This window comes from Corvus moneduloides, chromosome 3 (genome assembly GCF_009650955.1).
Source record: "Corvus moneduloides isolate bCorMon1 chromosome 3, bCorMon1.pri, whole genome shotgun sequence".
NCBI lineage: Eukaryota > Metazoa > Chordata > Aves > Passeriformes > Corvidae > Corvus > Corvus moneduloides.
The window spans coordinates 33,174,647-33,187,790 of record NC_045478.1 but is presented as its reverse complement, the minus strand read 5'-3'; the positions used below and the strand labels follow the sequence as shown (position 1 = coordinate 33,187,790).

The 13,144-nt window shown below is 39.4% G+C and overlaps 1 protein-coding gene across 2 annotated transcripts in view; it reads right to left on the bottom strand.

Moving 5' to 3' along the window:
* KCNQ5 (potassium voltage-gated channel subfamily Q member 5) overlaps positions 1–13,144 on the bottom strand; it is a 282,164-nt gene that overhangs the window by 13,234 nt on the left and 255,786 nt on the right. For both annotated transcript variants that reach the window (XM_032104818.1, XM_032104819.1), the window contains one exon: positions 1,736–1,844. In XM_032104818.1, the coding sequence (XP_031960709.1) occupies positions 1,736–1,844 (109 nt within the window). The remainder of the gene's footprint in view (positions 1–1,735; positions 1,845–13,144) is intronic.

The window sequence follows — 13,144 nt, the reverse complement described above, 5'->3', positions numbered from 1 at the left end:
GTTGGAGATAATATAAAAATTTGATTCTCATCAGTTAAATAGTGCATGTCTGAAACAAGGAAACTCTTACACTTCTGCTCTTCTTATTAGAACCTTTCTGTGGATGGTACTGTGGAGAAAGTTTCCTAACAACGACCTTCACATTTGGTTACTTTTCATTTGAGCTAATAGTGACCAAGAGCACCAAGCAAAAATGGCGATGATGCTTTGAACAATCCAGTGGCCCCTTAGAAAATGAGCTCCATGAATTAAGTATTAAATTGTCAAGTCAATCTTAAGGAATTTGGACAGTATGAAAAATGAGTACCCCTTGCCAGGACGAGTGGCAAGGTCAACCTGGAGCCAAGAGTCACCCAGTCTGTTTAAAATGCAGCATCACAGACAAGCATCTTTGACACCAAAGTCAATGGATTATGCTGACTGTTCCTAATGTGAGCATTTTCCATTTGAGGGAATAGGCTTGCCTTGTGGGTGGGTGTCCACTGTGAAAAAAGGATTTCTGTCACATGCTGAAACATTGCTGGCAAGAGATGGTTTTCAACTGTGATTTTTGGCTTGCCAGTTGCAGTGGCTGTGGACACAGGCCTGGTATCTGAATCATCCTGTGAGGTCATTTCCAGGCAGGTTGGAAAAATGGTTGGAAAAGACGTCTGCAAATGATCTGTCAAGCTGCCTGTGCTAGTAGAAAAGTTTTAGAAACAGCCTTACTCACTATCTGTCTTCATCTTACTCAATGGAAAAAAGGGAAGGAAATACAAGTAGCCCATAAGTTATCACTACATGAAATAATGTGATAAAAAGCTTGAGTTTTTTCTTCCTATAGTGCTGAGAAAACCCAGGCAAGGGTTTCTGTACAGGAAAACATCATCTTTTGATAGGTTGTTGCAGAAATTCCTTTTGGCTGCTGCCTGTCTGTCTGCCTACCTTCCTGCACCCAAGAAAGGTGCTGGACACTGATGTGACTGTGATGCAGAGCCAGTGGGGTGACCCCCAGCAATAACCTGAGGTTTGCTGCCGGCTGATAGGGAATTCTTGAGCTCTCCTTGCTTGTTGATGTACACTTTTATGGTGGGGATATTGCCTGTCAGGATTTACACTTCAAAATACTCTGGAAGATGAATAGCCTTGGCAGTCTCAAGAGGGTGAATGATACATTTAAGGTTTCAATACAGGTAACTTTATAAGTTTCAATACAGTTTGCCACTTTCTTGGAAAAGGAGACTATTCATTTTAAATTATTTGGGTTATACTTAGTTCAGTGGATAGTGGTAGGCAAGGCTTTGCACAGTTGAATGAATGTAACTATTCTGTTCTTACCAGAAGAAATTTGCAGTAAAAGTCATATGACAGTTTCAGGAATATGGAAATGCAATAAAACCCTACACTTTTAAAGGAAATAACTTTTCCAGGCAAGGTGATGCATATTCAGTAAAATTATGTCAAACTGTAGTTTGGATAACATAAAATATAATGGAAACCAGCATCCATTACTCTCTTTCTTTTCTGTGTCAAATCATGTAACTTTTTTAGATACTGAAAAGCTGATAACAGAACTGATGTTTTAATCTAACTAAAATAGATAGAAAGGAAGTATAATATGTTAGCATTAGTTATGTAACAAATATAGCCATGTAATAAGTTCAATTAACTATCATTTTCTTAATTGACATGCAATTTATTAGTATCATAACTGAAGAAAACTTGAGTGTTTATTCATTCAGTATTTTCTACTCACCTGATAGCTCTAATGACAGTTTTAAGAGCAGGGGTGAGATCTTCTACTGACACATCACACTGGCACCCTTTGTCGTCATAAACATCATCTGTTCCAAGACTGGTGTCAGCTGCAAAAGACAAGAGCAGACTAAATAAGAGAAATTTAAAAATCTCTTCCTTAGTGTTTTCTAACAGCCTGCACAGTGGTTCTGGAAAAAGAAGGACTATGTATCAAGCACGACAGACCTTCATCAGTTTATGAACTGTTCGATGCACCTGTGTGCATCTATGCTTGTGTCATAAAATGCCTGGCTAGTCCCAGAGTAAATAGTAAAAATTAGAAAGGAAGTTTTTGAAACTAATTAATAGCTGAGTACCAGCATGTTTATTCCTGATGTCCCATGGTTTTTCATCACATTCTCTGTTTTACAGGAAAGTGATGAACTAATGGATGTAATGGCAGAATCAAAAGATGCTGAAGTTATATTGTTACTCTTTTACCACTATGGATCAACCTGACATTGAAGACAAAGGAGAAGATCCATTTCATTTAATAAAGAGGCTATGGAATGACCCAATACTTTATTACAGGTGAAAATAAACAAAATACTTTTTTACCAGAAATGAATAATTGCCACCTTAAACCTCAGAGCCATGTAGGTATTTCAGCCTTCCTTTGCCAGAGGAACATAAGCCAAGTTACTGTATCGATTTACCTGAAAAACAATGGATCCTTTACCATTTCCTAAACACCACCTCTGCAGAGTTGTCATCTGGGAATTAGCTAGAAATCTCAGAAGTGTACCTCAGTACATAAACAAAACAGGTACTGATGCATGACCAAGAGGATTACAAGCTTAAAATGTGCTGGAATGTGAATGGAGCAAGAAGGGCAGGGTCATGGATGCCCATACATCATACATGTTTTGAAGGCATGTGAACTACAGGAAAATTTTTTGGGGTAGGTGCTTTTCCTCCCAAATCATCTTTCTTCAACTGCATAAAGTCCAAGTGCCCAGAAGAATTTCACTCATCGTCAGTGTATTTCATGCATAAGTGTCTCTGCTTCATGAGGAAGAGAGTGTAAAATGAAAGCGTGACATGAAACAGAGAAAAAAGGATGGGATTCAGTAATCCTCAGTAACAGAAGAGATTTCTTCCCAGTCCTAGATCCCTGCCTACATTCATGCTGTTATTTAAAACAGGTTTAGTCATTCAGAAATACTTCAAGTAAATAATTTCAGGGGTTTTTATTACAAGCAGATTTGAAGCACAGTCAGACAAATGATTTCAGGACATTTTTTCAAATTCCTTTTTCAGGAAGACTGCAAATTAAAGATGAAAAATATTATTTGTCAGTCAAAAGTGCCTGAAAATGTCATGGTACTTTCTAAATCTAATAGGAATTGGCATAATTCCTTGGCATAACCTTGGCATAAACAGTTTTGTACAGCATCTTCAGGAACTGGTATTGCTGCATTGTTTTCTTCTCGGATTTAATGTTCAGCCATACACGTTTTTTGGTTGGTTTGTTTTTTTTTAATGAATCTGGCTAGTTCATTACACTTGGGAACATATTTTTTTTGTTACTGTTGCTGTACCGGTACATTTATGAGAAACATCTGTAGCTTTGAAAAACAGGTGAATTCATCTTTGACAGAGCAACTTAATAAAAAAAGATGGCTTATAGCCAAGTCAGTAATAAGTTTAAGTCCATATGAAACAATCAAATGCAACCATTAAAAAATAAGTTTTAAATTGTAAAAGTGAATTTTTCATACAAAACTTTGAAATCTCTCCTTCCATGGTATTACCGTAAGTCACGACTACAATGATGCCAGGAATGTTTTTTTCTTGCACTCTTTCATGAGCTTCACTCCTGACTTGGCTTATCTTATTGGTAAAATATACACCTCTCCACCTATCCTGCCTCAATAACATTTGGATTCCTGACCAGAAATGTGAACAGCTAAAATAAACTTTATAATTAGTTTGATAGGTATATACATTACCTAAATCACCATCTCAGGACATGGTAAGTATTCCATAACACTAACTTTCCAGGTGTCACATCTGATCAGCATCTCCAGTTACCTCTCCCAGTGTGGAAATCTCCCAGCTCATTTATAAGTGCCATATTAAAACCAGAGCTTTTTATGCTACTGGTATTTCCAGTGACTCTCTATGGTTTGAATCCATTCAGTTATGCCAGTATAAATTAGGAAAAACACTGCTCAGATCACAAGAGCTATAGCCATCTAAACCCAGTGAAACAGGAGACTCCAACCTGAAAGTTTAAAATAAACATGTTTCTGTATGGTTGTCTCACAGATACTGTTCCTGGGTCCTTTGCCAAGTACAGTGTCATTAATAAAAGGGCTTCCTTACCACAGTATATCTTTGCAGAACTGTTTTGAGAACTGAGTGGCGCAATTATAGTGTTCCATGTTGCTCCCTTGTGGATAAAAACTCCACAAAATTTTTAGACAGATGCTGGAGAATTCTTATAAATTTAAGCCAGCTTGAAGAAGAGATGCTGCCCCTAATAAATCACCTTTTTTCTTTCTAATATTCCACTGATATGAATTTCCTTCATTATGGCAGACACTCAATACCACAGCTCAATAAAGCTTGTGAAAAGCTATAGCCTTGTTTGATTCCTATGGGAAACATAAATGTTTCTTTAGGATACTGAGCAGACCTGGGAAAAAGTTTGGGAAATGCGTAGTAGCAATTTGGAGAAAAAATTCCAGCTTAAAACACCACTGAAATCAAAGTTCACATTCTTATGAATTTTTCCATTGGAAGCTCATGTTGTGTACCACATAGTTACGAGGTGAGATGTACTTGTATCCTTTCTGTCCCTTTCGAGTTCATCGTTGAGGTCAGGGCTGAGTTGGGGTCAGTTTGGCTGCTTTAGCAGCTCCAGCTGTTCAAACCTCTGCCAGCTCCCAGATGGGGCTAAGCTATGTTCTCCAAGCTGCTCTCTGTTCCCAGGGAGAGCCCTTCCTAGGCATTAACGAGGCAGGTGGACCTCCCAGTGCCAGCTCATGCCTATTCCTGCTCACATCTACATCTTCATCCTTCCCCATACCCTCTGTCTGTATCTCCTGCTCCCCATTGGGGTGGCTGTGCATGGTCCAAGTGGGTTCCACAAGAAACTGTGGGCAGCAGCTGCTCTGCATGAGCCTGGCTTTGCTGCCAGGCTTTCCTAGGGTTAGCCCTGGTCTCTCTTTCTCTCCAGGAACCTCTACCACTGGCTACCCAGGGCTTTCAAGGTTGTTCCTCGGGCAGCTCAGGAATATGGTCTCAAAGATGGCCAAAATGTCTTTTAATACTCATTTAGACAAACCCCTGCAAGTGTCTTTAAGAAGGACTGTCAGTCCACTTGACAATCCCGACCCTTTTCTAATACCAGCGTGTTTAGAATTCAGTATGCGTTTTGATCTTAAACAAAGAAAGTGTTTATTTCACAACTGATGAGGCATCTGCTATTGTCTTATAATCTTTGACGTTATTTACTTTGGGCTACTGTCTGATCTTTGCTGCTTTTTAATTTCTTCCTCTTTCTTTGCAAAGAGTCTTTGATTTAATCACACAGCAAAGCAGCAATTACCAAGAAATAGAAGAGGCATGCACAAGTCAATAAAATTGTCTTGATATTTCCCTGTTTTTCACAGTATTTATGCATTTTTCATGCAAACTCTAGTCATTTATGATCACCACAAATGAATGGGCAAAAAAATTAGGCTGTTCTAAAACATTATATGTCAACAACAAAAAAAATTACTCTGTGGAAAAGTTATTCCCAAGGCTTGATTTATTATTTCTGTAAATAGTATGTGTCCTTTCTTAGAAGTGTTTTCTGTTTAATAACATGCTTTGGCATTGGGAAAACTGTGACGCTGCTTTGATCACTCTCATAGCTCCTTGCTTTCAGTGTCGGTAACATTCAAGTAATTATCTGCCTGTTTAAAAGAATCAAAAAGACTTTTTACTTTTTGTTTTCTGGGAACAGCAATATGCTAGCAACAACAATCCAGCATTGATAAGTGTGTGTGCAAACACCATGAATAATCCTATGGAAGTGCTTCTGACACAGTGACCGGTACAGTGATCCCAACATAGACCTTTTGACTTATTTTTTTTGAAGTCTTCAGAATCACTTAGATCTTACTCTGACTGTGTAGGGGGTAGTTTGGGTCCTTCAGGTGGTTGACAGAAATAATTTTGCTGAGGCTGACAACCCACCTTCTCACAGAAGCCACCTCTGTGGCCACCCCACTACCAAGAGCCAGGCCGCGCAAAACCAATAGATGTCAAAACCTCAAGAGGTGCCTGAAGTTGATAGCCTGCACATGACTTGCACTTATTCATGTTACAGCACAGTGCTGCGTTGACTTGGTTAAAAACACACTGGTTTGGAAAAAATGTCTGATTGATTTTCATTGAAATGTATGACTCAAGGTGAAAATTGGATGGTGGCCTAATTTTCACAGGTGCTGAGTTACTTTGAGCCATAGTTTTTAACTATCATTATCAAAACTGAGAGTTTGAGTTCTGAATTGAAGTCCAAGCAATTCATAATGCAGCTCCACAGCCTGTTCTCCACCTTGTTCAGCAGCCTCATGTGAGTGCAGAGCTGCTCTGGCTGCCCAGGGCAGCAGTGCAGGGCACCCCAATGTGACACACTCATCTCTACACTAATTTTCTGTGTGAGTTGTCAGAAAGAAAATGAGTGGGTAATTCAGATTGTCCCTTTGGGAGGTGCCAATGCATAGGTCTGCTGCAGGAGGGGTGTCCAGGCAGCTGCTTTAGCATGAGACTCCAAGCTGCATTAGTTTTATAGTTTGTACTGAGCTCAGATGAACCCTCTTGCTCAAAAAGCAATGCCAGCAGCTTAATACTCTCATTATTCGTTCTTTCAGGCTCCTTTATGATCAAATAGAGCCTCTGCTGTGTGCTCTATGTAATGCCTAGAATGTCTGGAAGGTAGGTATATTTCATTCAACTTTACCCTGCCTTTGAAGTTCCTTTCTTCACTCTGAGTATTTACTGTGGTGAGTTAGGGATTTAGCCTATATTCTCTAAAAAATGGAGATGTCCTGTACATATTTTGTAGTATTTCCGCAGATGTTTTAATGCATAGAATGTTTCACAAAATCTCAGTTATTTTCCCCTCAAAAATTATTCTACGTACAAACATCTTGATGGTTTATATTCATGTGATTCATGCAATTTTCCTTTATAAAAATGAAATGTGTCTTAGCCTAGTGCCTTTGTTTAAATATGTTTCATGAAACTTCTCACCTCTTCACAAGATGTCATTATTTCCTGTTTGTTGAACCATGAATAAAAAATCCATTCACTACCCCTAGAACTGATTTTCTTTCTGATTTGCTTTGAAACATCAACAAGCTGACTCTCTTTCAGTACATAGTTCACCTAATTTGTTTTACTGTGATTGCTCACTAAGTTCCATAGGAAAAATCCACTGAAGAAGGCAACACTAATTGCGATGGAACTTAATCACATACTTAGTAAGAATGCCCAAAGCACCCCCAGAGCGGGAAAGGCAGCAGCCCATGTTTGCATGCTTTCCAGAGCAGAGGCCAGAAAAAGGAGGCCCAAGGGAGTGATTTACGTATTTATTTCCTTGATCTCTGGAAAAAAAACCCAAAACCAAACAACAAAAGGAAAGATTTTCTTCTAATCAAGAACGAAGGAAGAAGGCAGGACAAGTACTTCCGTGATGTGCTTGTCACATTAGATACTTAATATTTATCTAGAAAATGACACCAAAATCCCTGGTAGTAGACAACAGTCTTCAAGTGGAAAAGTTAAGAAAGAGGGAATAAGGATGACAACATTTAAAAACATTGTTTACAGGGAGCTTTTATGAAATGGTTGCCATTTCCATGCTGGAAATAAATTTCTCAGTAAAGGAAGGAAACTGGTGCCTCCTGTAAGGAGGAGCATTTTTGCATAAGCTTGTAGAGTTCCCTTTGTGCTCTGCCCAGCCTGAGCCTCTACTCTGCTGGCAGCATCAATGGGGAGTTCAGCAGTGCTGTATCAATAGCCCATTCCTTGTCTTTCCTCTGAAACAGACAAAGCATTCCAGATGGGGACAAGAAGAGGGCATCATTGGTAACTGCAGTGCAATATGACACAGAGTATCTTAAAGAATATCCCTAACAACATTATATATGTTAAAGCATTTCTGAAAATCCTCTGATTTGGTTAAAATGGAAGATGGAATTGGTGGAAAGTTTTCTACATATTCTGGGTATAATGATATCGTTTTCTTTCTCTGTAAGTGCAATTTTTTTAAGGTCAGAGACCTAATTTGTATCAGTTATCATGTAATGCAAGCAAGTTCCAAATATCTAAAATTCTAGCATTCCCTTCTAACAACTCTCAATTATCTTTACTTATTATTTAACTTCTCAAAAATTTCTGCACTGGCAATATTTCATGGAACAGCTCCCACTACTTAATTAAAAAGGAATCCTTTTAATTTTGAATGATGATATGGAGGACCAGGAGACTTTCTAAAAACAATTCATTATATGCACAATAACTGTGCTGTTAAAAAGGCTGATCTTATTATAAATAGTGGCAAATTAGCCAGCAACTTTAGATGGCCATGTGAGAAAAGTAAAAGAGAAAAATGTTAGGTGACTCTAAATCTATGGCTTTAGTGTATTTTTAGATACACATTTCTGTTATTTTATATATACCACATCCAAGAAGTAAAAACTGTAAAATAAATTTTAAAAATTGCAGATACATATGATGGTATCTGGAACTGTAGACTAATGAGCTAAATGTCACCTAATTGACTGTCTCCCTGCAAGACCTTGTAGCACACATCACTTGATATATGTCTGATATTCCATAAGGTCCTCAGAGGTCCTGTGCCCTGGAGATTTCCAGATATTGTTGTTGAGGGAGGTGATAGACAGGGGCAAAGGGATAGAGAACCATGGCTGTTTTAGATTCAGGTATCTACAGGATAGTCCTGTATTTTAAAAAAACCATGACGGATTTCCTTAGTAATGTTTCATAAAAATAAAACTATTCCTCAAATGTTTCAGATTTGGTGCAAATGGATTACATGTGGTTGGGAAGTTTCATGAGCATCATCTCAAAATTAGTTCTTATCTCATTTGTATAGTCTTCACTGCGGATGAGGTTATCTGAAAGCCATGCAAATCATACTTCTGTGTGATGGTCTGCTGCTGTCCGTCACAGAGCTAAGCTTAATAATCATTCACCTGTGACCACTGAGTCCAGTGAGCAATGGTGCACAGCAAGTTCCTCAAGAGGTATCATAAAGAAAGGACTAAATTGGACTAAATTGTGGACTCATATGGCCAGGACTGGTTGAAATAAACTAAAATAATGCCTCAAAGCCAATGGCCTGTACTTATTTACACAAAAATGACTCAGAGCTTAGATCAGAATGCCAGATCTTCCCAGTTAATTACAGTGACAGTGGTAATAAATGAGAACTCTATCTGCTCTAGGTACACAATCACAAGAAAATAAATCTCTTGTCTAGCACAGATTGATATATTGCTAATAAATTTCATTCAAACTTTGACATTGTGCAGCTTCACTTTGAATCAGCAAATTTAAGCTTAGATGTAGAAGCAACCCAGCTAAGGACTTCTGCACATCAAGGTCAAGCTGTTTATGCTACTGAAAGGAAAACTTGTCATTCTTGCAATACATAAATTACATGGTAGTAACTGAGGACATGGGGGCTGAAATGCACAATTGCATTCTTTCCATGGCTCTTATAATATACTCTACCCTGAGGATTTTGTGCAAGTACTCTCTAGGGAATGAAAGGCTAGAGGTCATGTGAGTGTATAATGTTTGAGGATGGTGCAAGAAATCAGATATTTCCTTAGAGAATTCTTTTTAATTAATCAAATGAAATATGTTTTTAATATCTCCAGTGCTGAAAGCTTTTGATGTTTTATTCAAAAAGCCACACAATATCTCTAGGTTACAGTAAAGGCACAATAATTCATGTAGAGGCTTAGAAGCATGGGATAGTAGAAAAAAAATATAATAGGGTATTTTTGTCCCTCATAGAAAACTGCATCCACAACATAATATTGTTCATTAATTCAGCTGTGGTGGTACAAGACTGGAGCATGATGTAAGCAAAAAAGGTTCTGCTCCTCAGCAAGGCAAGCAGAAAAGAAAACAGGGCAGGAACACCATTGTAAAGAAGAGATTTTGTGGGGCGAGTCTCTGTGGATGGAAACACAACATACAACAAGGCATGGGCACAGCACCATAAGCAAGGCATGAGGTCACCTGTACCGTGTAATAACTGGCACAGACTCTGGGATGGGGTTGGCCCTGCCTCTGGGTATTCTCATGTTCTGGGGACCACTCCCCACTGACAGTTTGGCTGCAGTTTCCCTGTTTTTGTTAACAGGGACCACAGCCATACTGCATGAGGAGGCCTTGGGGCCACAGGTAGCTCCTGGGCCACTTTGTGTACACGTACAGAGGGGGCTGTGAGTGGCTCCAAGGTCTGGCAGCACCTTTGCCTGTGTCACATAGCATCCCTTTGGGGAAGGCTCTTCCGTGACCCTATACAATCCTTTTAAGTGTGAGCTTTGTAAAGCTTCACTCTTTACGATTCTTCATTAGTGAAGATTTCCTTTGATCTATCTCATCCTGATAATTCCCTTTTAGGCTGATAACAGGGATTGGAAATACAGCATTATGGCACCTTTGTTAATTTGTGCAGAGTCCCCTCTTCAACAAGATTTCTGGAAATTGTGAACCACATTTCACCAGAGGCTGCACATGTATTTAAAATCAGATTATGTAAGTCTTGATATTCACTTTCAGTCCCCTGCGCTGTTCTTAAATGCCCTAGAAAGCATCTGCAGTCAGGCCACCAAAGACTTCTCTAACCATCAAACATCTCTTAGGTTTGGATTCCATTTGCAAATGCACATATGTAGCTGAAATAATTGCCACTGTTGTCAGACCTACTTTGTCAATGGCAATAAATGGTTTATAGGCAGTTTCAGAAGATTGTTAATAACCATAAATAAAGCCGTTTTTGCAACAGTTTTGGTCATACTGTTCTAAGGCTGCTATGCCAAAATCCTTTTGGGAGATATTCATGGCTTGCTTAAGTGTTTTACTTGCTGCCAAGAAATTCTCCTTCTCTGATTTTAATATGCAATGGGGGAGTTTTTGTTGCTGGGTAGCCTAAGAGGAAAGCTACTAGATTTTCAATCAGGTTAGCCTTTTAGCTACCCCCATGAGCTCCTTTCTGTACTGGAAACCTCCCTTTGCAGGCCAGTTTCTAATTGCTAATGTTGAGTTTCTTCAGCAGTCTCTTTCTGATGGATTTGGGCCAGATTCCAGCCATGTCCTTACCAGAACTCAGTCAGCACTGCAAAGTCACTGTGTTGACCATCTATCTGCCTTAAATCATCCTCATATGCGAATAATTTTTCTTCCTTTTGGAACCCTCTCCTTATATATTTGCATATTTTCTTTATTTTCACACAGATTTCAGTCTTCTGCCTGTGCAGAGCATTTACAACACCATATCCCATACAGTGAAAGAAAAATGAAGCAAATATATGTGTCTTCTGTCTTCTCTTTTGGAAGAGGAAGTTCATAGTAAGAATCTATTATTTTTTCACTGATATGAAGTTTTGACACTGAACTGGGTACCCAGTACTATGTTGTCATGGTCCCAAAGGTCTCTTGTAATGTAATTTCTTCTCCCACCAAACACCCTACAGAGATGTAGGAATCATCAGAAGGACCAGCTGTTCAAGGGTACTGTTTTGTGCCCAAAATTTCACCCAGAAAAAGGTGGCTTCTGGTTTTGGCTTGACGATTGGCTTACCAAAATTATTAATTATTTGGCTGGGGAATACCTCAAGGAAGAAACTGGAGGATCTGGCAAGCAAGAGATAAGAATAATATGATGCAAATACTGTTTTTCTCATCCAGTGAAAAATGCAAGATGTTCTAAATTAAATATAGCATCTTGAGATCTTTTTCACTGAGCTGTCAAATGTAGAAAGCATCAAGCTATGAAATTGGTAACACACCAAAAAGAAAGAAAAAAAAAATCAAGGTTAGTAGCGCCCAACTTTTCCTGCAAAAGTTTGGGTAAGGCAGCAGGGAGGTGTCTCTCAGCAGCGAGCACACTGGACATCTCTCTAATCATACTGGTCCTAGAAGTAGTTGGATGAGGTCCCAGAATGGAAACTTGGCATTTGCCTAAAAGCTGGAGACAATGGAAGCTGTTCCTTCTGCCACAGATGAGAAATTGGTTGTATCTGTTGGCCCCAGTTCATAAGGGTGGACTAGTAGCTGGAAATCACTTACCAGGAAACAGGCTGTGCTCACCCTGAGGAGCAGGAAGATCTTCAAGGGTTTACGCACAGCAATGAGTGCTCTGTTGTTGTTACTCTTTTATCTACAGATATACCCAAGGTGCTGTTTATGCCACCTTTTCCGTGAGAGGGAAACAATCAGAAGGAGCACAATCTGCTTGTGCTCATCATTGTTAGTGATGACAATATGTACAGGACACAATAGGGGACACGCTGAGGAAATGCTTCTATGATAAATGGGCTGATGAAAAATGAAACAGGTGCTTCAGTGAGGTACAGACTGCAGAGCTGGGGCAAAAGTAAGCCACTGATACTCTGAGACTGTGCTCAAAAAGTTACTTTCTTAGGTCACTTCCAGGCACAGTGTGAGTTAACATGGGTTTAACCTATGAAATTGTTTCTGATGTGGTTTGGGGAAGATACTTGTGCTGTATAAGTGATTATGTAGGAAGCCTAAATTTAGACAGGGTAGCTTCAACCACTGTGCTACCTAGAGCATTTCTCACTTCCCATTGTGGCCTTGTCTGAGCTTCACATCAGTGTGAGACCCAGGCTAGGTCACACAGCCCCTGTGCTGCAGCTGCCATGGGACATAAGCCAGGGCCTGTGCCCCAGGATGGAGATGGGAGTGGATAGCAGTGGATAGTAGAGTGGAGCAACCTGAATAGTAGCCTGGTAGCTGGTATATGCCAGCAGCTCACTGTATCACAGGCAAATTCAGAGTTCATGCATCTGAGACATCTCCATGGGGGAGATGGAATGATGACCTTAGCAAACACTGTTGGTTTCTCTTGTTTGCCCTGCAGGAAATGTTTATTTACCCAGATCTTTCCTGAAGAGATATGCCATGTAGGATATTCTCACTGAGAATGGGGCATTGCAGTTCAATAAGTATTTTGCAACCTACATGTCTGTGATAATATGTGCTCTTAAAAAGGAAGCAGACATCAGCATTGCACTTCTAATTATTCTTACCACAGTTGTTAGATGTAGCATGCACGATTGCCATTGTAGAAAGAGGTTGTACCTTT